At 38.7% G+C, this 27,075-nt stretch overlaps 1 protein-coding gene across 1 annotated transcript; it reads right to left on the bottom strand.

The window, feature by feature from the left end:
- Positions 1-1,682: 1,682 nt before the first annotated feature.
- Positions 1,683-26,526, bottom strand: ctnnbip1 (catenin, beta interacting protein 1). The gene is made up of 4 exons (XM_008413358.2): positions 26,380-26,526; positions 15,060-15,174; positions 13,618-13,708; positions 1,683-4,275 (listed from the first exon to the last, which is right to left on the bottom strand). The coding sequence occupies exons 2-4, from the start codon at positions 15,153-15,155 to the stop codon at positions 4,217-4,219; spliced, it is 246 nt and encodes an 81-aa protein (XP_008411580.1). The 5' UTR covers positions 15,156-15,174; positions 26,380-26,526; the 3' UTR covers positions 1,683-4,216.
- Positions 26,527-27,075: the final 549 nt, after the last annotated feature.

Here is a 27,075-nt window from a genome sequence, read left to right as displayed (position 1 = left end):
AGTAACACTCACCCCTTATTTGTAAATAAAATCCATGCGTCTGTGCTAGCTGTTAGCCACTCGTAGCGCTCATAGATACAGTCTTTAAATGGGAGTTTTCATTTTTAATTATTATCTTTTATCCATGAAAGAGAGATTTCAATAGGCCAGCAGCAATTAGTAAACCGGAGTTTAAGCTGAGGCGCTATTTTGTAAATGCCAAGTTCACTTACAGCTGGGACTGTGGGACGCGCAGTCCTTGTATTTCCATTTTGATTGGCTGATAATTCTGTCAGTCATGCCAACTATGGCGGCCTACTGTGTTGGGTTTTTGACGAAAGGAATTTGTACAGCTGGTCCTGAGGTTGAACAGCTCGCCAGATGCGTTTATGGCACTTTTTAAAGTAAAGGAATTTAAAGTAAAACCTAAATAATACCAATAAGCAACTAGTTTGTCGAGTAAAAATTAAATTATAGATAAAATGAAGTATTACTAAGACATATTACACTTTTTCTTTTTTTTATTTTCTAGGATCGACAAAGAAGGCCCTGCTGCCCCTGACAGCCCACCACTGTTCTGTATTTTTCAACTCTTGGATCTGAAGGCATCTTTTGATGCCTTCAGATCCAAGAGTTTAATTGAGCACCAGACACGTCTGGTGCTCAATTAAACATTTCTAAATGTTCACTAAGACAGACAGGACTTATCTATCGACGTGTTTCCAACAAAATGTAATGATTTATTACATAACAGCTATGAACTAAATGTAAGAAATTGTGGTTTTACACTCATAAGACCTCAGCATTTCTTTTACTGTCTCTTTAAATTTCATTAAAAATATTTACTTCTGCTCATCCACAGATCCGGCGTTTTGTTATTTTCTGTAAGCATAAAATTAGCCTTGACTTTATTGTCAAATTGCCACAGATTCTAAACTGGGTTCAAATCAGAACTTTGACTAGGCCATTCTAATACATGAACATGCTTTGATGTAAACTTGCAGCTCTGGCTGTATGTTTGGGGTCACTCTCCTACTGAAAGATGAATCACTGGCCCAGTCTCAGCCTTTTACAACCTCTAACAAGTTTTCTTCCAGGACTCTTGCATGTTTTGCTCCATTAATTTCCCCATCAGTTTGGACCAATCTCCAAAACAAAAAACAAACAAAAAAACACGTGTCCTTTCACTTTCTTGGTTCTGACTTGTATTTGAAAACTTTCATCACTTTTTACTTGAGGAATCTGCATATTTGGACAATCGCTCCTTCTGGTTTTGGACGTTGTGAAGCTGCAAGGATTTTTGCTCTTACTTTCTTTGTAACTGCTACAACAATTTTTTTTAAAGATAGATTATCTGCTGTTATATATTGTCAAGCTGTTAGTATGTAATTCAATTTTCATACAGAAACAGTGTCTTCAGTCAGAGGCTTCTTCAGATTTGCTGCAAGACTGACTGCTACCAGAGATTTGCCCATAGTATCAGAATCCACAACTCTTTTGAAGATACTTGGATGCTGAGAGTTGCAACTAAATTTGATTTCCCTTTGGGACAAAGTAGTTTTTGATTATACCCGAATTCCTCGTTAAAAGAAATGTTTGTGGTGAAAAGTCTCTGGTTATTTTTAATACTTTTTACAGGCCCAGTAAGCATATTTATTCCACCCTAAAAGCTTGTTTTCTTAGAGAAAAAAATAAAGTGAAAGTTTAGCTTTTTTAAGGTTCTTTAATGGTTCAGTTGGATTTGGAAGCATTAGGGCAGTATGGTCAGCAGCCATACGAAACCAAAAAGAAACCAACTAGTCGATGTAGACTGGGAAGGAAAATAAAATACAAGGCAACAAGATAAAAACAACAAAAAAGAAATGGACAATTAAGCAACATCCAGTCACAGTAAGATACACAATCCTGTCCTCAACAGCATGCTGAAAATCAAAACGGGGAGATTTTAAGTTCAATGAGGATCTCTCTCTCTCTCTCTCTCTCTCACACACACACACATTCACAACTTGATCCAAGGCTGCAGTTCAGCCCTGATGGGTACAATGTACAGTAAGACACCTAAAAAATGCATAGAGACAAATAAAGAATGTTTTATAATAAAGTAAACATAAAAATACAGACAGGCCTGTTGGCTGTTTACATTGCGATGATTGTTGGAAACATTCAGTTTGAACTTGCCGCCAACAACAACAACAAAAAAAACATTTCTAAGAAGCTGATAGCTTCCACAAATACCAACAATGCATAAACAATGGTCATTGTGACAAGGCTGAATAAACATGAGAAATCACAAAGCAGACATGCTTGGCTTTAAAACATCTTAAAACAAAATTAAATAAATCAGCAAGTTGTTAAGAAATATGCCTGTTGAGACACAAATCTTTTTTTTTTTTTTTACAAATTCCAGCTGCATCAATTAAAGATTAAACTTTTTTTTTTGTAAATGACAAATAAAAACACATTTACAAACATATTTTTCACCCCGCAATAAATCAAACAAATAATCTTTGTCCTAGATATTAAAACGTTTTCTTATTTTCTATTTTTAAAAACAAATATCCCGCTGATAATAGTGCAACAGATACAGTACGGTAAAAAAAAAAAAAAACAGCACACAGTTGTAATGTTTGGCGTCATGGGTTTGATTACAGGTAGTTAAAAGTTAGAGTTTGTGTGAATTTAGTGTAAAAAAAGAGTTGCTGCTTGCTGGTTAAATTAATTCCTGATTTAGTGAAAACAATATTGTCAATTCAGGAAACAATAAATTACACCCACAACTCTTTTTTTTTTTTTTTGTTTAAATTGGCACATGGAATTCATTCTTCCTAGTTTCCAGCTAAACGTACAATAAAAAAAAAACTATTATATTAAAGTTTTACTCGTCACAATGAGAAAGGATGTTTACACCTGTGTTTCATGTTTGACTCGATAACGTCTGGTAGTGTCTCTGATTTCTGATCAATCGCTCATGATTAAAAATAAACACTGACAGGAATAAAGAAAGCAGCAGAAAGATGAATAATAAATGGGGCTTCATGCACATATCCAGATTTAAACAAAGACCTTCAGGCGTTTCTCCTTCATAAATAGCGTCGATTGATCCAGCACTTGTTATGCCGTGAACGAAACATGAACGATTGATACTCGCACTCTGATCAATCGGCCTGTCGATACCTTGTCAGAAATCCGACGGTTCATACCACGATTCAGTAAAGCGTCGCTGTTTTTCTTCTTTGCGATTTCCAATTAGAAAACAAACGAGAACCAGCTGCGCCCGTCGCTGCAGAGCACGGCCGAAGCCGACCAAAGCGGCAGACGGGGGTCGGGGATCGATGCGTCGCTGAATGAGTTCATCTGGGTCCTGCAACTAAAATGTGAGCCTCGTAATCAGGCCACAGCCCGGTGTGGAGAGTTAATTCAATTTAAAACCATCCTAAAGGAAGCAGAAAATTTCTTCGAACACTGATGCGGTCATATGCAGCCTTTTTTTTTTTAAAGTAGTTATTCCTTATTTAATGTTTTCACACCATCTTCATCTTAAGAGTGACCGAATGAGATGAAGTGGTAAATACTAAAGCTGGACTCCACCGGGGAGACTTTCTACCGGATCCTGAGACACGGTTGTAACTTTAAATCTGCTGAAAGTTTTTTTATTTTTTATTTTTTTATTTATTTTTTTACAAAACGAGGCCCCTCGTTAACAAAACAACGCACAACAACTAAAAACCCGAAACTAAAGGCGGGGCTTTTAAAAGCAGAAATACTTGTCAAACGTCTTCTCTAACATGATTAATTATCACTTCTCTTCGCCTTCGGGTCAGCTGTCGAGAAGGTCCGCCTCGGTGACCGCAGCAGACGTGATGCTGCCTAACACCTCGATGCGGACAGAACCGAACAAAAATCAACCCTCGATGCCACCACAGAAAATAAAAAAAGAAAACCGAAACCGACAATTACCCAATTTGTGAGTGTGTTCACAGATTGCCTTATTGCCAAGGCCGCGGCCCACAGTGACCCGCTCGAGTGCATCCCGGGTGCCGTCAGTAGGTGAGGAAGGGGCAGGATGTAGGAGGCGAATGCCGCGTCTCCTTCTCCTCCTCCTCTGCCTCCTGCAGGCGCCCCTCTTCTCCTGAGCTCATCGGTGTTGTGTGTGTGTGGAGTTGGATGTTGGTGTGAATCATGCGCAGGGCGGGACAGCGAGTGTGTTTGTTCGGGATGAGGTGGAGAGAGGCCTGGGTCACTGTCGTCGGTCTTCTGTCTCTGATCGTGAGAACGCCATCACCACGTCCTCTGCACCTGGGATACGAAAAGAAAAAAAAGAAAAGAAAATGAAACATGTTCAGAGTAAATGAGGAAAGCATTTAAAGGAGGCTGGAGTGTTTCCTTTTGTAATAAAAGATAAATGATTCAAAAAGGAAGCGATTCCATCTCGTTCCTCAGTGTGTCGATCAGAGACTTTGACCTTCAAAGCAGAGTGTGAGAAAAGTGAAATGCAACAGGCCTTCTGCTTTAAAACGAGCATCTGTAAAATGCAACGACTGGTGCAGTTTCATCATATATTCATGTTCTTCTTCTTGTGTAAACTGCAGTATTTTAGATTTTACTTGGATTAAAGCTGCAATATGTCATGTTTCTTTAAAAGAAAAAAAAAAGCTTTTGTAAAAAATTTGGTTAAAAGTGTCGTGGCAGGATAGTCAGACATAATCTGTGAAAAGATCAATCTCCTCCACCTTTTTCCTTGTCTTCTATTGCCAAGTGAAGATATGTACAGCTCTCAGTCAAAAACCACCAATCAGAGTCAGGAGGAGTGTCTTAGCGCTGTCAATCACTCTCATGTACTCCTGGTGCTAATGGTGGAGAAACATACCGTTACAGGAAAACTGTTTATCTGCCGTCATTGGTGGCTATGCTAACTAGCCTGAGCATTTATGACATGCTGTTCTAACTGCAGCAAAATGAAAATATTCTCTCTAAATGATGCATATACTTTAAAAGCCTCTTTCAGGTACTCTACAGTATCTACAGTCCTTGTAACTGCTTGTTTTAGTAGTTCAAACACAGTTGGTACTAAAAATGGAAACAGTCTAATATCTAAGGTTGTGCTTATTTTTGCTCTTGAAGGTTCAGCCAATCAGTGTCAAACCTCTGAAAATACCAGTGAAAACTAAACCCCGTCTACTCTTTAGAAGGTGGGTGTCATTCCCAACAAAAATTGTATTTTTAAGGATATAAATATTTTTTTTATTATTATTTTAAACAATTTTGTTTCAAAGGGAGCCTTTCATATTTCCGATCAGAAATAAACTTAAAAGAACATTTTAAATCTAAATCTGCCAGAGGTGTTTAACAACGTTCACTAATAATCAGTTCTCCTCATTCGGTTACAGCCTGGTTATCTTGTAAATTATACATTAAAGAAGAGAGTGCAGAAAAAGTGGGAGACAGGACACAGAGGGAACAGAGTGATTGTACAACATTTTGTGAAGAAGCTCAAGCGTCTTCGTTTTCCATTTCAACACCCACGGCTCAAACACCAACTCTAGTTCAACACGTGAAACGTGGGTTCTTATAAATCCAGTCAGCTGCGAACAGCAAAGCTGGAGGAAACGTCCCACTGTGAACGTCGGCTCGGTGGACGCAGGAAAACTCTTCCCTTGCTGGATACACCTGCAGCGTAAAGCCGCTCGGTCGTCTGACGGGGACGTGGCGACGCTCTGAGTGGGCTGCTGACAGCAGTGTCCTGATAACACCCAGATCTGAAGCTTCACTGCCATTCAATCTCCTCCACTGAGGCAGCCTGAGGCGTAAGGCTGCCTGATACTAAAACCAGCAGATATTATCACCATTAAGCATCATTTAGAGTCGACTCGCAGGCGTGACATGCTTGTATTTCATCCCTTTGTGCTACGCTAGATTATAATTACAGCCTCCTTGATGTTTATGTGACTTATGAGTTCTGTCAAATACACAATAAAACCCGTCTGCTGGCTTTTATTTAGAAACAAGTGATTCATTAGTAGTTTGTCAATCAATTAAAATATTTATATGGAGTATCACAATCAAATAATTGTCAATTTCAGCACTTCTGTGTCTAGACCAGCGGTTCGCAACCTACGGCTCTGGGGCCACTAATGGCTCTTTATATATATATATATATAACAAGGACAGCTTTTACCACAATAAATGAATTAAATTTACATAACCGCAGGACACAGTAATTTCCCCCCTATATGTTTTCTTTAATTTACATGATTTTAATAAAGTAACAAGCTATTGCAGAAATTATCTCAATCCACAATTTATAAAATTATCTTTCTTTATTTTGATAACATAAAACTAAAAGGGTTGTTTATTTTTGTTTTTTTTAAAGAAACATTTCCAGTAACATATTTACCAGAAATTCTAAGTGACATTTTCAGCGCTGAACTAAGGGCAACAATGGCTTTTTGGAGTGTAAAGGTTGCAGACCCTTGATCTAGACATTAACTTAGGAGAAATGAGGGGTTTAAAAATCCTTTGGAAAAAGAAAACCGTTTTGATACTTTTTACGCACCTGGCTCAGCATCTGAATAAAAAGTACACAGATATCTTATGGTTCTGGTCATTTAAAGGAATAAAATGAAGGAGAAATCATGCTTGAGTGCGATAGTCTACTGTCACCACCATCCTGTGCTATAAAAACACACCTTACAGTCTAAAGCATGTTTAACACCAAGATCAACACCTTTTCAAAAGGCTAGGAAGCAGTTCATTTTTTGTTACCTTAAAAAAAAAAGAAGAAAAAAACACTTTCACAGCAGCTTTGAGGAGTGCCTGTTAGGTTTAATCATTAGTGATTTGAAAGTAGGCCAAGAGACTGTGAGCCTCGATCCTCTCTTTGGCACAGAGAGGATCATCTTCATTAGACATAACAGATCCTACAAGCAAGTTTGTGTTTCACTTGGGTGTTGCTTTCAGAGAACATTTATCCTAGGATACATTCAGTACATTTTAGAACAGCAAGGTTAAACCTAGGGGGAGGATGTCTTTTTCTCTTTTGAATGGGAACGATGCAGGTAAATAAAGGAGGAACAGACAGAATCTACAAGACTAGACTACTTTTGTGTGTTATTGTGCGCCAAATTGTTTTCTTCTGAAAGAATTTAATCTGGAACAATTCAAAATGGAGACAATTTTGCACCTGGACACATCCGTCACCTTCACTGCTGCACAACTAAAAACAGCTCCAACAAGGTCACGCTGCAGCACAGCAACCAGTATTAGGACAAGGAAAGAAGGACTGAAGGACGCAAGGACAGAAAGGAAGGAGGGAACGGAGGTACAACACAAAGGAGCAAGTTAGGATAACAAGTAGGGAGGACAGAAAAAGGGAAGGAAAAGGAACATTATAAAGAAAGAAAAGAAAGGATAGAAGAAGAGAGGGACTATGGAAGGAACCAAGAAAGGATGGACAAAAGGAAGGGCACAAAAAAGTATAGACATTAAATGATGGGGAAGGGCATAAAGTCTGAAAAACCAGAACTTTTCCTGAATCCTTTTTTTTTTTTTCCCCCCCAACATTATCCAGTCCTGAAAAATACAGGAACCAAGTTCCAGTTGCCGTAGGAACGCTGCAGATTGACGGACATAAACGGCATCTGAATTGCACGGTGTTTGCATGAAAGATTTCCCCTCCCCATAGCAGACGGTTCAGGCCAAGGGCACAGAGCAAAGCGAGCCAGAAACCAACAGATATTCTCTCAAAATACCCCCAGAGGCCGAGCTAAATCTGAACACAAGCGCCTGAGAGTCATGTTCGGACCTCGCCCTGATATCAACGCGCGCGCTCGGAGAACGCACACAGCAACAAGCTCTAGCCGCCGAGATGGAAACGTCAGGTCCCTCAACGCTGTTGCCTAGCAGCAGATAAGAATCGGGCTGCGCCGGAGCCGCTGCGCACGAGCGGGCGGCTTTTGGTGAGCTTTGATGCAGCTCTGCTTCCAGCCGTTCTCTCGCCTTCCCATCTGCCTCAGGCTGAATCGCTCTTTACCTCCGCCTCCCAGACCGAGGTGAACATAAAGACCTGCGAGGGTCGATTTGCTAAAGAAAATTTTTTTAAAAATAGCAGCAGTATGTCTTTACCTGATATGTCCTCTACAAATCCCTCTGTAGAAGAAACAAAAAATGACCCAGAGTCATTACAGGAATCATTATTTTGATTGGGAAAATGTCTATCAGCATCTAGACCTGAACAGTCTTGTTCACCGAGCCAGATATTTAAAAAGAGATGCAGCTAAAGAATTTAATTTCTTAAATTTTCTATTAAGAAAATTCTATAAAAGATCAAAGAGTGGATCATTTTTACCGATATCCAAGGAAAGGACAGCATCATCAGGAACAACCTGAACATGCAGTCCTCTCTACACTTCTGAGGCAGCATAAATCAATATTTGGCTTGCTTGAAATAAAAAAAAAGCTACATGAAAGCTTTGGCAAAACCTCCGAGGAGAAGAAATCTTTTATTAAGCTCAAAGGGAGCCTGTCTGAAGTGAGAGGAATGAAGCGCTTTCTGCTCGTCTTTCTAGACGGAAAAAAAAAAAAGCAGAGAAGCGTCTGGATTGATGGCTCTGGTGTTGCAGTGGTGCAGCACCAACAACATTTAAGGTCACGATCTGTGCAGGGTCGGCTGAGGGGATAAAGGCGCTGAGAACAGCGGCGTTAGAAAGGCTGTAGGGACGGGTTGTGTGAGGTTCAACACTCAGTATCCAAAGGTTTGGGCTGAAAACAGTTAATCGATTTTTGAAGAAAGAAAAAAACGCAAACTAATTTAGTTTTTGATTAATTATTAGCTGAAATAACAAACTCAGGAAAAAAAGGCAATTTGCTGAAAAAAACAACAACCAGTAATTAAGATAACTGTTAAATATATATATATACATACATTTTACATTTAAGATGAAAAACCTTCTTTGTCTTCAGGTTTAGCTTAATTTTTATTTAATTCACTCAATAATAAATATGGATAGCTCATGTAACAACCAAAAATATCATGAATGAAGAGGAGCAGAGAAGCAAGAAGTATAAACTTTTAATCTATTCCCCCTGGTTTAGTCTGTATAAAGGAAGAAATATAAATAAAATTTAAAAAAATCCTATTTTGGTTAACAGAATTGCTAAAGAAGTCAAACAGAATGGCCTGAACCTTCCAAATGTTGATGTAGAAGTATTTTTTAAGCTACTGATGCATCTTTTGGTAATTAAGTGTTTTCTCAAGTTTTTTGCAAATTTCAGATATTAGAAAGCAGTTGAGATGTGTAACACTACAGAATACTAAAAAAAAAAAAAATCCACAAATTCCCAAACAAAAGCTGCACAAACACCTAATTTCAGATCTTAGATGTGTCTAATTCTGCCATTTTTCAGTAATGGAAAACATTTTATCTCACTGAATGGTAATTGTTTCAGAAGATGCCTTGAAATTACTTTTGTCATGATTTTGCATAATAATTATTAAACTGAACCTGCCAAATTTCAGATCTTTTATTTAAGCCATTTAAACGTTACATAGTTATTTCAACATGATTGTATTAGTGTTCATTTTAATCTTCAACTGAAATTATTAAATTAAGTGAAACCACCACACATGAAATCATCTTGCACTAAAGATTTAGCAGTGCAGTCTGACAACAATTAGCATTCTCTGTTTATAGAGCAACCTCAAATCCCTGAAGGAAACTCTGGTTTCCATGGATAACAGGTTTCTCGGGCAACTTTTCCTCGCCTCTCATTTGCCGAAGCCCTCCACTGGAGGCCACTGGTTTCCTTAAGAGAGAAACCAGTGGCCTTGTTCTGCAACACAACACAGATTCTACAACTGTTGCCTTTGTGTGTTTAAATGAAATGTAAATACCGCAAAGCCGTAATTAAAACGGTTAATTAAGAGCACCAGCAGTCAGATTATAAAGGAAACGTAGTCACCAAATTTCTGTTTGTTTCTTAATCGACTTAAAAAAAAACTAAACAAAACAACACAGTCACGAGTCAAGAATTAACTAATTTACACTAAAACAAGCCTCACTTAATGGGTTCATGCTCTTCCCAACATAATAACAGTGTTCATACAAAGACTACGGGGTCCTGCAAGGCCAAAGCATTAAGAATTCAGAACAAGACAGCTGAATAAAGAAAATCTCATTGCCGGCGCCTTAGCTGATAAATCCTCCTTGGCTTTAATTAAAATCCGCTAAACAATTTTTTTTCTCACTTTTTGCATTTATGCCAATGAGCCAATTAAAATAATCCGAGATGCAAATGAAGTGGCCCATAAACAGCGTGACAGCTGACTTTTCATCAGCGAGGGAATGACTGATTGGAATGGGGGAGAAATTACATTTCTGCACAGATTAAGAAAATACAAATATTCCCATCATATTTTCCTCAATTGTAAATTTCAATCAGATTATTCCTGGGACTCCTTGACTGTGCTGATAAGAGGGGATCCTGTCTTAACACGTAAATCTTTTTTTTTTAACTCTACAAAACTGCTGCAAAAAGAAGCTGTAGCTCCTCAGACCAGACAGGAACCAACATGAACTAGTTCAGATCTATCAATCAAAATTAAAACTGTGTAATGTATCAGAATAACCTATTTTATAACCTCTAAAAATCTAAAACAATTGCATTTTAGTTTATTTTTATATGATAATGCTGCCATTCACTGCATCCCCCCCCAAAAAAAAATCCCTGAGATAAATTGGAGTTAAAAAACAAAAACAGTCGAAATGAGTTAAAGTCATACAAAAGTTTAATTGAAAATAATCCTTTTGTTACTGCTTTAGATCAACTTGAAATAATAAAAAAATCTGTTACAATATTAAATCCAGCTGAAATAAAGTAATAAATACAGCAACATTTCCATGCATCATTCAAATTAAGTCTGGGTTGCAGTATATTGCAGTTTTCTCGTTTCAAATAACACCGTTTCTGTAATTTGCAGTTTTTACACTTCTACTATAGTTTTTTTCTTCTCCAAATTACTTTACTCAGCTGCACATAACTATTAATCTGAGTACGGCATTTTAAAAAAAAAACTTGGCAGTATTATTTTACTTGTGTTGTAAATTTCTCCGTACAGCACAGTCTTATTTCTATATTGTTGGACTTTTGTGTGAATATAAATGCTCCCACTTACCTTAAGTTCTTGCTGTGACACCTGATTGACAACAAAGCATGTTTATATTCTACTGTACCAAAAATAGGCAGTTGGGAAACTGATACACTCTGTAGCGGTTTAACACACAACTGCAAAGTGTTAAAATAATCAAACATGAGCTGAGCTTCTCGTCTAAATGTTCCCTCAGACATTTTTTTGCTGAGATAATCCTGGCAGACAGATGTGCTTAGTTTCACGAAGTGCCTTCAGCAGCTTAAAATAAATTCATGTCTGACATTCAAGAATCACAATGTGCTTCTATGTGAAACCGTAAACCTTCTGCTCATCACCACCCAGCTGGAAAGACTCATCTTTGAAAAGAAGTTTGAAAACTTGACAAACTTTGTCACTGCAGCAGATAATTTATCCACTATGATTGTTTTGACGTGCTTAGGTTTCTCCTTGTGAGTGAAGTGAAAATAAAACATTTTGCTTTATAACAAACAATATTGGTGCTGACAAATGTGATATAAAGTGTTTTGTTACTATAACATAATGTCTCATCTCTCTTCTTCAGTTGTAGCATCTGATTCCTTAATTATATACATCAGCTTGGCCAGTTGGATCAGCGACATTCTGATTAAATATGGATTTCATTCAAATTAGCTGATTAACCGTCACTCACTGCAGCAACAGAAGCTTGTGCTGTTATTGTAACAATGCAGAAGTTAGAGATGTGCAACAGTCTTGCCCTCAAGGTTAACATTGCTATTCATTTTGTTTATGGAGTAGCTAAAATCTCTCCTTAAAGTTTTAAGGAGAGGTCAAAGTTCACTTGGGGGGTGAACTGCAGCTGCTCACTCCCCAAAACGACGGCCATTAATCCCATCAGAATGAGGAACGCAGAGTTCAAGCATCTCAGGTAAAAACAAACAACCAATTTCAGGTCAAAATTATCAGTCTATTTTAACACCAAACATTTTTATGTACAACGCTGGACAACATCTGGCCGCTCTACGGCTAGCAGCATTGTTATTTTCTGACAGACCACTGATGCACCATAAGAAACACCCTGCTGCTGGACTGAAGCAGAAGCATATTGATGGAGCAGCTGCTGCGTATGATAACATGAACCAACACCAGAAACTAAAACCAGGACAGAATGGTTCATTCTGTCTAACATTTAAACTCATCAGTAAAATACAGTTTAAAGTTGATCATACTATTATTATTAGAAGGTGTAAATGGAAGAAACAAATCCCATCAAACACACTCAGGCTTGCCAACACACAACGAAACACCTCATCCTTTGTGCAGCCTTGAATATTTAGAAACGGATTACCTCTCCAGCGTGTGTGTAATACCTAATCACAATACCTCGGGCCAGTTCTGGGCCGCAAATAATTCATGGGCGCACGGAGGATGTTCAACGCATCTGTTCTCTAATGTATGAAGAACAGTATGTGTGAAGCACCTTTCACCTCTTCCATCACTCCATAACTTATAAGAAATAACTCCAATGTATTGACAAAGCAAAGACGGCAGAACGTCTGCGAACGAATCACTGATGAGGCTTTTATAGATGCTATAAACCTCCTTAAATGAAGCCATGCTTCACGTTCTGCTGGTTAATGAACAAACGTGAGGCTGTAATGAAACCTGCACAGACTTAACTGCATCTCTTATAGGAGTATAAAAAAAGAGATTATCTCCACTTCTCTCTGGTACTGATTTTGTCATTACAGAGAAAGGACATAGGCAAGGACACCGACCTAACACTTTAAGACGTTGCAGGAAATTTTCTGTTTCCAACGCCCCCTGAAGGTGTGAACGTCATGAACAGGAAAGCAGGACCTGAGACACAGCAGGCCGCTGCCTAATACTCGATTACTGGACAGGAAATCCACCAGAACAAAAATATCTACAGTTCTCTGCTGGACGACTGCAGTGCCGCTGCACTTACACTGTTGCTTTAATGCAGCGCCATCTTGTGGTTTAACCTCAAGCAGCCAATGGGCGGGAGAAAAAGCTCAACAGCGCACTCTAGTGGACTACTCTGAAAAAGAATGAATGTTCATGAAGCAAAAACGGCAGACCCGAGTGCTGATTTGGTTTACAGAGTAAAACACTTTCTGATCGAGGAAGAGAGAAATGACAGCGACGAGTGTTTCGCTCTTGCCGAGGGTGAGTCACTCGTTTCCAGTGATGCGCGCCGTTTGCTGGACGAGAAATCTCAAAGCTGTGGTGGGCGGCTGGATGGTTCCAATGCACAGCCAGGGAACACGTCTGGTCTGCTGAGCTGTGCACTCTTTGAGAATGAGGTGTGTGGAGGGATTTTCCTTTGTTTTCAGTTTAACCAGAGCAGCAGCTCTGCAGCATGTCAGAGCGGCAATGTTTGGATTACACCGCAGAGGGGGAAAAAATCCCAAAACATACACATTTAAAAAGAAAAAACATCCGAACACAATTATTATTGACTTTATGAAGTGTGTGTGTTCCAGCCTTACCCTGGTCTATATTGTGCTGTGGTAGCTGGCTCATCTGACTGTGGACCACACCTGCGTAACTCCGGAGAAAAGCTTCTTCGCTCTGTGTAAGCTGAGAAAGAGTAAACAAAGCTGCTTTATGAAGCCTAAAACAAGAACAGACAGAAACTCTGATCCCACTGACCTGCATCCTGCTGCTTTGCTCAATAATAATAATAATAATAATTCTATAACAACTCTGAAAATCAATTTTCTCAAGGAAATCATTTTTGCTCTGCCTCTTTTCTTCAGACATTTCATAGTCTGAAGACTATGAATTTTGCATGTATTTTCACTCTGCAGTCATGTTCTTTGTGTCACTGAGTTAAAGAGGTTTCTGTTGGTGTATGCCATGCAAAGCTGGAAATCCTTATGTATTCAAACCTCTTTTCACGTTTTGTCACATTACGACCACACATTTCAGTGCATTTTGATGACATTTATTGTGTTGACCAGCTACAAAATGCGACGATTACGATCACAACCAGTCAAATCTTTTGCCACTTCCAATTGGTAATTTTTCAAGATTTTCCAATATTTAGCTTCTTCATCCATCTTTCCGTTAACTCTATCCAGCTTCCACAGCATATCCAAATATCATGATGCTGCCACCACCGTGTCCCATCATGGGACGGAGTGCCAGTTTTAGTTCTCATCAAAGTGTTTTGCTTTAGGAGACGAGACGCTTCTTACATGCGTTTACCATGTTGCTTTCTTTTCAACAGTGATTTTCTTGCTGCTCTTCTGCCATAATAACTAGATTTATGACATGTATAATTTATATTTCTAATGTCCACAGACTTTTCCACCTGAACTGTAGGTTTCTGCAGCTCCTCCAGAGTTGACATCAAACGTTTTAGCTGCATTTCTGAATAATGCTACCCTTAGCTGGCCATGTCTTTGCAGAGTTTTTCACTATCCTCTTTGTTTTCATACGACGTACGGATGGCTTGAACAGGGCTCTATGACAGACTCATAACTTGGCTAACGGTTTTATTACCCAAAAGCTTTAAACTTCTCTACATTTTTCTCCCTGACTGCCGTGTTCATTGGTCTTCATGATGCTTCTTGTTCTCTAGGAAAGATCTGAAGCCTTCACAGAACATCTGGATTTATACTGAGATTAAATTAGATGTAGCTAGGCCTTTAGGTAACTTCTCCAAATGCACATCATGCTTTTTAGATTTTTACTGGTAAATAATTTTGAAAATGATTCATCATTTTCCTTCCACACTAGTTTTTGTTTGATAGACGTAAAATCCCCCCAAGTTTGTGAATATAATGTGACAAAGGTAAAAGAAAATGCTATGAATATTTAATGAGATACTATATGCCAGTATATGGCAGAGGAATAGGAGCCCATTTGTCCTTATCCTACACCTAAAATGTGAAAACCAGCCTGCTGGTCCAGTCACCATACTCACATTTGAACCCATTTTCTTGAGCATGAGCAGGACCCGCACTTTATGCTGGATGTACATGTCTTCAGGAGACTTCCCCGGCGCCTCCTCGCGGTTCATCCCCTCTGCTCCTGTGGCTCTGGTGACACAAAAACCAGCAGCGTTACACAAATTCTGCAACACATCTAATGTATATTAAAGGCGCGAGTTGAAAAATATGAAATTGTGGAGGGTTTTTCAACCACAAAGTCAGGCTACATTAGATAAGATTAGATGAGATCACAACTTCCGGCAACTGTTCATTTGCTGTAGATAATATTTTAGGTCTGGTGGTTCTAGTTAACCTTTCTCGCTTTTTTTTTTAAAAACACGTTCTGCTTTAAATTCTGATTTATAGGGGCGGGACACATTTTTATTTTTATTTTTAAACAGCCAAAGTACACACACATGGATGCATAAACCGGAGTGTGACCATATGAAAGCCTATGCATACATCCCGTCTGACCTCTTTGGACGGACTCTTATCTTTCACTATGGTCACAGTGCAGCGCAGGTTTGGCGCCTCACCACTTCATTAATATTGCGAGGTAGTTTTCGCACAGATCTCACTTCTGCCTCTGACCTATTTTAACAGCCAGTCTGCAGAGATGCAGAATATAGGGAAAAAGGAGTGAAGAAAAAAAAAACAGAGGGAGGAGGTGAAAGCAGGCGATAAAAAGAAGCTGCCAAATCTAATGTGGGTGATAAAAAAGGGAGAAGTTACCCTGTGATCGCGTGTACGCATCAGGGTCGGTTGCTGTCGCATTAAATCTCACATTGCACCAACAATGAGCGCTGCTGGATATCCAGCTTAAATCTGCTAATTGAAAAACCAAAACACACAAATAAACCCATTGAATACAAAAACTGATGTAGAAGGAGAGCACATCACTATGCATGTCAGGATTTTCTCTCCCCAAAGAATATCTCGTATAAAAAGCCTGAGCAAACCACAGAAAATGATGATAGTTCTGGCAATTTATTTTTGGCCTCTTATCTGAACAAAGGGCTGCTAACGCATGCTGACAGGTCGTTTGATGTTGGGTTATATTTAATTAAGGAGCCGGCTGATCAGCCCTCTTTTCCAGAACCCACCAGAGAGAGGAAGAGTGGGGGTCCTGCTGGCCACTTAGTTGTCAAAGTGAGGCAGTGAAATCACCCAGATCAGAGCAGCTGGAGCTCATACAACTAGCTACAACGTCTATAACCGGAGCAACCTTCGGTAGACTTTTGTCGCGTATGACAAACTAACAAGCAACCAACAGAGTTGCTTATTCGCCTCAACCTTAAGGCTGATCACGTTTTTTTATTTGGAGAGCTCCTGAAGACTCAAAGACAGACGGACATAAAAAGATGGAGAGCTCTCTGGCGTCAGTTTAGCTGCTCAGAAAACCTTCAGGGGATTGGTGGTGGTGGGTGAACGAGTTTGGGTGGGGGTAGAGATGAAGGGAGGATGCTGGCGGATCATGTAGGGAGGGGGGTGCTGGTGGTGGCAGCGTCTTTAGATCAGCCTCCGTGACGCTTTTGATCACGTCTCTGAGCCTCAGACAAATTGGAGAGCTCGCATGCCGAGCAAAAAGATATGTGGCGTGGAGACGGAGTGAAACTCAGCAGGATCAATATGTCTTCCTAAGAGGTGTGAATCAGACGGTCACTCCAAGTAACGGGACAAAAGATGAGTGGAGAGTGTGGTTACTCAGCCAAAGGAGCCGCCTTGAGATAAGATCTTTAGAAAGGTGATAAAGGGGGAAAGGGGGAGGCTGCACAGTGGCGCAGTTGGTAGAGCTGTTGCCTTGCAGCAAGAAGGCCTGGGGTCTTTCTGCATGGAGTTTGCATGTTCTCCCTGTGCATGGTGGGTTTTCTCCGGGTACTCCGGTTTCCTCCCACAGTCCAAAAACATGACTGTCAGGTTAATTGGCCTCTCCAAATTGCCCCTAGGTGTGAGTGTGTGTGTGCATGGTTGTGTGTCCTGTGTGTCTATGTGTTGCCCTGCGACAGACTGGCGACCTGTCCAGGGTGTACCCCGCCTCTCGCCCGAAACGTTGGCTGGAGATGGGCACCAGCACCCCTCCCGACCCCACTGAGGGAAAAAGGGTGCAAGAAAATGGATGGATGGATGGGTTTTGATAGGTGCACTTAATTTTATTGTCATGTAGCGCGGGGTGCTGGTTTTGATTTGGTCTTGGGTTCAGTGGTCCAGACTACAACTCTGCTACGTGGCTCCTTGGTTCCATGCCCTCCTCTGCCAGTTGGATTTCTTTCAAAATAAATGTGTGGCAAAAAAAGTGAAGAGCATGTTATGTTAGGACAGAAGACGAGATGTTTCCATCCCTGAAATTATGATGCATAGAATCATATATCTAAGTCTAAACTATGTTACAGAATAAACGCAATAAAAACATGCTTTATCTGTGGCATATGATCATATGATYGGTACACTTAATGATATTAGTGATTAGGCAATGCATTAGCAAGTACTTTTACTTTTAATACTTAAGTATTTTTAAAAACCAGTACTTTTTTACTTTTACTTAAGTAAAATGTTAATGTGGTACTTTGACTTTTACTTGAGTACATTTTTGTCTGTGTATTTGTACTTTTACTTAAGTACATTTTTTGAGTACTTCCTCCACCACTGAAAATCTGCAGTAGGAAATAATAGTTTAAAAAAAATTTAAAAAAAGAATTGTGTTACAATTCCTGTAAAATAAATGCAACCAAAGCCTTTCCTGGCTTCACTTTTTTAGGACAAAGAGTCTATGAAAAACAATTACATTTTACTCCAGAATCTGGTTTTGAGTGCTCCCCGTCTGCAACATCCAGCTAAAATGTTGAAGACTGCACACTTTTCATGTATTGTGCAACATTTCAAATGATTATGGTAAAAAAATCAGCCCCTTTTTGATAAAAACTGACTGATAATGTTTTGCAAAACACAAAAACTGGGATTGTTACTGTAGATGTTTGAACAGTTTTTTCACTTTTTTTTTTTACAGTTCAAGTTATGGTTACATGCATCTATGAGGTGGTTCAGCAGTAACGTTTACAACAATTCAACTCCTGTGATAAAGGAAAAGTTTAACTTTTACAGCAATGTTGATTTTTGGGCAGCTTTGACTGGGTGCAGTGACACTGATGAATGTTAAATACTTTTTATTGCCACAACAGTTTGAGGCCATATTGTCAATCTTGTGAAATGTTTCAGGTGCAAACAAAGTGCTGTCCAGTTGACAAAAGCAGTTTGTACAAAGTGTTTTAGTCTGATTTAATAAAAATAAGTAGATATTTCTTAACATGGATTTTTTCCTACTGCATGTATAGGCTTAAAGTCTGGATTTTAAATATTTCTGTTACACTGTGCTACTGCAGTAATGAGCTGAATTTGAGGTTTTTCACACCTCTTTACCGAGAGTACAAATAAATATTTTCCTGTCTTGACAATGGTTTCTATGAGTTTGTTTGAACCTGGGAGCACTTCATTCCCAAATCACTTGCAGTATAAATAAACATATTGCTTTTATGACAAGGCTTTACAATTCCACAGAGGTTTGCTTTTGAAGCTTGAAAATCCATATTTAGCATCATATCCACGCAGGACTCTGCTTTGAGTGCTTCAGGTTTTATTTTTAGCCAACCCTAAAAGTGTCAGGCTTGTAGCCTTGTAAATAAAACAAGGGCAACAAAAGCACAATATGAGAACGTTAGGCAGTACTTCTAATTTTGAGCAGACTGTAGAGATGTGCCATCAGAAACGTGATGAGTACCGCAAACACAAAAAAGACAAAAAAACTGCCTCTTCCTCTGATGTGATGGAGAATAAGCTCCGCTCCAAGGTTGTTGTTTTTTTATACATTACATCTTGTTCTGACCACTGATGCAAATGAGCAAAGGATTGGCATCATTTGCTCATCTTTTGAAGGAAGCACTGCCTTTAGAAAACATTTCCTCCAAATACATAAGCTTGCTTTATTTCTACTTTAACCATTTCTTTCAATCTTGGACCAGACTGTCCTGAATTGAGGAGAAAGGTGGGTAACATTTTAGTTAAGCCAGTTATAATAAGCAACTAATCAATCAATTACATGATAAACTAAAATGAGCTTGATAATTTTCATTCTCATGATTAACATTATTCGAAGGGCAATTTTGCTTGCAGACACATAACCCATTTTATTTATGATTCCAGTTGTAAGTGGTTTTATTTACGGGTTTTGGTTGCTATGTTTTATGTTGGATATTTAAAATATCTTCCAGTTAGATGTTAAGTGTGCTCTACAAAAAGTTTATTTATTAAAACAAATAATTATCAATAATGATAAAATTATCATTCTTAATGTAATGATACTGAAAACGGTCTCAAAAACAACATTATTGGAACCATTTATTATCCAGCGAAATGACAAGCCTAGTCCAAACAGGTATTAATGATAAAACTTTTAAAAAATTATGTAGCTTTATGTGTTGCTATAGCATTGTCCTGTAATCTGTAGTTAGTTTCAACTTCGGCTGTCATGAGACCATAATTAACACCCGTCATGACGCATTTATGACAGATTATGATTTCTTGGTTAACATCCAGTTGTCCTTACAAATAAATATTCGTCTTTGTTAATGCCAAGTTGTCGAAACATTTTAAATAATGCCAACTTTGCATTAAATGTGTTATTAGTTACTGACTTTAATTCTTAATGTCAGTCATAAACATTTGTGAGGAGTCCATGTTCATGAAAAGTGTTAGGTCAAGTTTATGGAAGAGCCGTGTCAATATTATGTCCTTTAAATAAAGTTGGTGCTATGATTGCAAAATAAGAAATTTCATTACAAAATTGACAAAGACTGCAATTATGATCTAAACAGGCCTATCAAATCTATAGTGAATAATTATTAATATGCACACATAAAAATCCGGAAGATACAAACTGAGAAGTGTGCAAATTTAAAATAATTGCAGATCTACCACTTTAGTCAGACTAGATAAGCTACTTTGTACAAATTTAAGAGCAACATTTAAACCCAAACCACAGGGCCGTGTAGCCTTCCAGGAGCTTGGTGCTATATTTCACGTCTTCCAACCCTTCAAGTACCCCAATCAGGAACCTGTCAGATTCCTTTGTGTGTTCCCGAGGTTAGCATGTAGTGGTGGGCTGGCTCTGCATTAATCCCTCGAGGGACACTCAGCCTGCCTCGTCTCAAACCGGGTAATATTCCAGACATAATCAAAGGCTTTCTTTAATGCTGATCCAGGTCTAATCCCCCTGAGACACACCCCTCCTTGCTTTCTCTGTACCAGCGCTGGGCTCTTGTAAAGAGTTGTGATGTTGGACAGAGAATTTATATCAATCAGAATATCAGGGGCTGATAAATCAGGCTAAGAATTGTAATAATACAATTTAGATTTGTGGCATTGAAAGAAAATGTCCTGATTCTACGGGTACTACGGAAGTTAGACTGTTGTATTGTTCATTTTGACGTAACGACACAGAGCAATTTAACTACACATGCATGTTAATGTCCCAATAGTGGACCTCGCTAACTTTTAATTAAAGACAATTCTCCTATATGCTAAATATAGCCTACCTTGGCTCAAAGTTTTGCAACAGGCTGTAAGCATTTCCAAATCCATTACACTCTATGACAGACTGGTTGAAAGAAGGCATGAGCAATATTCACAACAGGCCAGATTTACTGAAAAAATATATACATACATGTAAAATTAGGCATAACATGTTCCATCAAATCCAGTCATGTCCAGGTTGGATGAGTAGAGTTTAATTTCAAATTAGATTAGGTTGAACAGATTTGTGGTGTTGCATACACCATTGAACACCCAATCTAACACATCAGGTGTTACCATCAGGTGAGCGTTACCAAAGACAGGGCATTATAAGCCTGGTGGGCCACCAGGCTTTACTTGTGCCCCTGCCAGGCAACGCATTGCTTATTTATTTAAGTCTTTTTAAAATATTTGCATTTCTTAAAGCTTCATAGTTGGTGTTCAGGTGTTAATCTTCCAATCTTCCAGTAACGCATGATTATTAAGTGATATTTTCAAATTTCCTGTCAACTTTAAACTTTTTTTTTTTAAACTCAAAAACACGACAAGCCGCTGGATGAATGACTGCCCTGACACCCAACCACAGGGCCACAGGTTTTCTGGCAGAAACCTTGAAAGAAATGAACTTTTGCTTTCTTTTATTGGTGGCTAAACAACTCTACTGTCAGAGCAACTACTGGTCATTTGACACTTTTGTGTCTTTACAGTTGTAATCTGTTGTTCTTCTTGTTTTTGGGTTCATGCGTCCAGTCTTTGAAAGTGGCCAAAATAACGACATAAAATCCAATTACTGAGTTTTGGACAAAATGTTATATTTGTGATCTTTTGGAGCCAGAATCAAAATTAAATCATGCATTTTGTTATTTGCACAGCCCTACTTTCCTTTAAACGATAGCTAATTGAGCTACAATTCTGGTAGTGTGCAGCAACATGTGGGGGCGGGGGCAGGACTGTGTAAGGAGATGTAAGCAAACAAAATCCTGCTCACTTTGAGTTTTTCTGGCAAAAAAAATTATAAAAGACTTTAAACCAAAGGAACTCCATGAAAGAAGCTTATAGAGGTTCTGAAACTGTAGCTTTTTAAAACCTCACTGTTTTGATACGGATACCCCGACCATACCAAGTTAAAAGCCTAAACGCAATCAGAGAAGTTATACAGAGGTAGCGTTCAACATTGATAAGAGACTGGAGAAAATAGCATTCCCAATCGTCTTAGCCTCCTTTGATTTTCTCCTAAACATCTTAATGACAGTAAAAGTAGAAAACTTTGAGTCACTCAAACTACAGCAGTATTTCTGTTTATGGGGCTTGGATTTATGGACAGTGTAGGCAAAAGGACTTTTTACTGTTAAAGCAAAAAGATAAAAATGTTATGCGAGTCATCCTTAATCATAACTTTGAAAACTTTTCACAGTAAAGATGTGCTGTTTTCAACAATTACTGGCTGCTTTAACAGCAACACATGATTTTTGGTTCTCCTTATTTGAATATTGTCTGGTTACGGTCAAACAATCAAATGGTCCATCCATTACCAAAAGTATCAATTGTCATTTCTAAAAAGGGACAAACAAAGATCAATTCTCAAAAACATTTCAGATTCCAGACATGCCACAAAGTGCAACAAGGGTACACATTATGCAACGTGATATGCTCACACATCTACAGAAGGTCAAGAAGGCCAGAGTCTGTCGGAGAGCACAGAAACAGTCGCACCCAACCCGGTTCATTGCATGATGCTCGTACGACGCGAAACATCCGGTTTACAAATCACATTCCTACAGCAAGCACGAGTCCTGCAATACGACTCGAACAGTTTGATGGCTTGAACAGATAGGAAAAACTGAGAGCGAAAAATAACCTGAATTCAATCATGAGCTGCTCCAACGTCCTGAGCAAATGTGTGAGAAACATTAGTAGGCCATGAGGCTGGTGTGGCTGCCAGCTGATCAGCCTGCCCTGGTTCTGCAGAGCAGCTGTGCCACTGCAGGTACATGCACACAAACACACACACACACACACAACCAACATCTTGTCATATCTTGCTCACTTTTCAGTCAATGGTTTTATTAATAAAACATTTTAACAAGTAAAATCTGTCCCTACAATACATTTTTAACAGCAAACATTGTTGATACCTTTGTGTCATAAGCCTGGTCTATTAAATCTAGTTTAAGTCAATTTGTTGTTATTGACACATTTTCTGTTTTTATTATTTTTAATGAACTTAAAGCATTATTTGAATCAAAGGAATAGCTTAAAATTCTGGCTGCCACAGATCACAATCAACTAATTGGTCAGTATTTCTCCCAAACTCACCTCTTTTTGTGCAACGCACACCTGCCTACAGAATCGATTCTTAATAATTTCTGGAGCAATATTTGGAAAAAAAAGAAAGAAAAAGCAGACAGATATAGACAGATAAACGATAGCGATAGACAGTGACAAGAGAGAGAACTAAACTAGATGTATAGAGATGTATTGCAGATGTTTTTTACACCGTTTTCTTTTTCCTAACTGAGCCAGAGCTGGAAATATTATTTTCATCAAATGTCATACTACTCTGGGTTACAGGCACAGTGAAACACACCATGATGGATTTGAAATCTTTAAAAGAATTAAAGATGTCTCCCTGTTCAGGTCCGTCTTAAATGCACCAGTGAAGGTCTGAATGATTCATTTTGGGAGAATGTGTTGTGGACAGAAGGTGAGCTCTTCTGCATTCACCCGACCCGATCATAATCCCCACAGTCAGGCATGGAGATTGAAACTCTATGCTTTGGAGCTGCTTTTTCCGTGAAGGGTGGAGAAAGACTTAATTGGTTTTAGGGGCCTCTGGACAACATGCGCCACGAAATCTCTGGCAAGAATCTTCATCTCTAAATACAGGCAGTGTTTATGCAATCAGCTGTTCATGAACGAATGCAGAAATTAGAGGGGAAAAAACTGCCGCAGTCGGTGTCTCCATTAACTCTAATAAGTATGTAAATTAAAGACAATCATTGAAAAATCCATATTTAAAATGTTACTGCTAATTTAAAATATGAACTAAGGCTAAATACGTGACAAAAATATTTCCCTGAAGCACATATTTGTATTTGCCAACATCAAAACATAAAATTTAAGGGATGAAACATTTGGATTTCTTTACTTTAGAGCAGTGAATTGCTTATCCTTCTTCCAACATTTTTTTTATAATGATCTCTAGACTAAGTGTGGGTGATATGGAATGAGAATTTTATCACAATGTTTGTAGCAATAATGTGAAATGAACGAAGATGGTGATAAATTAAGTAATTCTATGGCACAGCATTTGTTGCACCAAGTGCAACAAAAACAAATACTGCCCTTGAAAAATAATTCTATTTAAATTAGACTTTTTCAGGATGTCAGTTANTATGTAACTGATCTTACAGTAATACATTAGAAATATAGCATTTATACTGAAACATTTGAAAAGCTTCACATAGATGTTTCAGATTATTGCTTATATATATATATATATATATCACTAAACTGCACACAGTAACAGCATTTAATCATATTTTAGTGATATTTATTGATGCTCCAGTGGGATAAATAGTGGGGAAAAAAAAAAAAAGAAAAAATAACATTACCCATAATGCTGCCAGGTTTTGTTTAATTTTAACATTATCAACTGGAATTTATAAAGACAATGATGAATCAAAATTATCATCATGATAAGACAATTTTCCAAAAATACCATTATAATAAATAATAAATAATACAATAAATGCCCAGCCTTACTCTAGACCCAAGCACTCATTCATTCTTCGATTAAATCCTCATCTGAACATTTGCATCAAGTCAAGACAAAACAAGTTATGCCCAGATAGTAAGTCATTAACCTGGCATTCGACACAAGTTTATGAGATCAAACCAGTTTTGGTCCTCCAACACCACGAGCGTGCCAAGCAGACACCAGAGGCTAGAAAAGGTTCGACAAGGACCTGCTGGTTGTATCGCAGGCATCTCTGCTCAGGCAGGGACCTTACAACAATAGTGGCAGTATTTGGGACAATGGTGATGAACTAGATTGTGAAAACATCAGTGATAAGTGGGTCATGTTTTGTCGTCGTCATGTGATGCGTGAATTCAAATAATTTGGCAGAACTCAACAAACTTGAATAGATAAGCTGACAGATGCCTAAGATGAAGATACCATTTCCATACTTGCTCAGACCTAGAAACTAGCTGATGATTAATTAAAATTCTATTTTAATTAAGCATCTAGACTATTTCCATACATTCTATTCTAGACTATTTCCACACATTTCCAAACTCCATTGAAACCCTGTGAAATAAAAAAAAAGAACATCTCATCTGGTCTATGATCACAGAGCATCTATTCTCACTCCTCAGGGTCCCTCAAAGGACCTGAAACAGAAGCTGCTGCCTTAAGCTGGTCCCTTGGGGGGTGCAGCAGCACGATTTTCAAAAGCGCCAGCATCAAAGCAAGGCAGAAAATACTGATTACAAACAGCTATATATATGTTCTATGTTCCGGGAACAATTTAATGTAAGTGGCTGTGAATAAGAGACAAGGAAACAAGGATATCTGGAAATGAGAAAAGGGGGGGGAAAAATAAAAAAAAAATATGAGAGTGATTGATTAAAATTATTCAAAAGATTTGTAAGTGATTATGTGAAAACGTCAAGTGAGAGATGATGACATGCTGGATGTGGGTAGCAAGACTAGGACCAAAAAAGGAGAATAACCAGCCGTTCCCCTTCCGGTATCGGCCGCATGCAGGCAGCTGATGATGACCCCTCATGGAGTATAAGGAGGCAAGTGGTCCTAATCTTTCCGCAAAAAATGTAAACAGCTAAGAGAATGTGCAAACTAAGAGAGGCTTAGCATGCTGTGGTACACGACCAAGTGTGCCAGTTGCCAGGGGGATTCTGTGTGTTTGCCCATGACCAAGGCCTGACACCTGCTGGCTGCAGCACTCATCAATGTCCTGCTGCCAACAGGGAGCCAGCTTTGCCACTAAAAGGGCTGTCAGATACTGGGGAGTGGGGGGTGCAGCAGACACTCTAAAAGGCAGGGTAGCACAATGGATCAGTGGCTGCATTCAAAAATAGAAAACCTCTTAAAAGGGAGTATTTGTGCACTAACTTAAGGGTAAAAAAAAACATAAAATATTGAGTTGTACGCCTGTACCCACAATATCATGGTTGCCTTGTGGATATCTGTTGTAACATGTAGGAATTCATAATATATACTGCAGTTACTGTCAATTGAAATCTAATATAATTTGGAGAAAATGTACTTTCTATTAATGTTTGTGGACAGAAATTGAAAAGTCACAGCTTCAGGAAGCCTAAATAGCTTTTTAAAGCATATTAGTGCTGCTCAGAAATCATGTTGCGGGACGTAGACAGTTAAACTGTAGCTCCATTAGCAAGCAGCAAACCGTTTACCGATATCCCCGAACCGTTTCAGAGCTAGAGCCATTGTTGTAACGCATATAAGCATGAGCCCTAGCCAGTTATAAGTCCTCTATGTTTTAATATGAACTGACATTTTAATTGGAGAGAACCAAAGCCGAGCCGCAGAGCTAACCAACCAAGCTAGCTCGCCTAGCATGCCCCAGACAAAAGCCTGAATGAAGTTCCAGCGGAGGGAAACAGCATCCAGGTGCCGCCGCTACACGTCCGAGCACGGCGGTCCAAACTAGAAAAAATAACCCCCTTGACAAACTAATACCCGTCAAGTAAACGACAGCTCACCCCTCCTGGTCCAGCTTTACTTTCTTGTGTGATCTGTTTGAATGGGGTGTTGTTGTATTAGCAGGGCGTCCTTTTCCGGGGTCACATCCCTCCAGTCGGCAGAGCTACGGCGGACTGAATCAACCAGCAGAGACCGCGGCTGGAGCTACAGTACCGCTGCATGCCGCAGGGGGCGCTAACGACCAAGCTGAGGATACTCTTGATTGCACGTAAGGTTGAACTTTTCGCGATTATTACAGTCATTTGTTTATGGTTTTTATACCTTCATTTCTTTTATTTAAACAGAGGTAGGGAGTAACTAGCTACATTTACTCAAGTGGACATGTGGTTATTTTATAGTTATGTAATTTATTTGTATTATTTTTGTTTTAGTTTTTAAAATAATAGAATTTGCACAAAACTATATTTTTTGTCTAACTCATGACATAATTATTTTTTAAATACAAAGTTAGTACTAGCTTTTTTTTTATTCCAAATATTGTTTTACTCTTACTTGAGTAATTTCTTGGATGACTGCTTTTTACTTTTATTTCAGTAAAAATGTGTTAAAGCAATGCTGCTCTTACTTGAGTACAATTTTTGGGTTAATTCAAAAGATTCTTCAACAATGTAGGGTACCATTAGCTTATTTAAACTTTCTTTTAACATTGACCTTACACCAAACAGATATGCTTTTTTTCGACATGAAAAATACAA

Source organism: Poecilia reticulata, linkage group LG7, assembly GCF_000633615.1.
Source record: "Poecilia reticulata strain Guanapo linkage group LG7, Guppy_female_1.0+MT, whole genome shotgun sequence".
NCBI lineage: Eukaryota > Metazoa > Chordata > Actinopteri > Cyprinodontiformes > Poeciliidae > Poecilia > Poecilia reticulata.
Note: the sequence above shows the minus strand (reverse complement) of the source record. Positions and strands in the feature narration are given on the sequence as shown.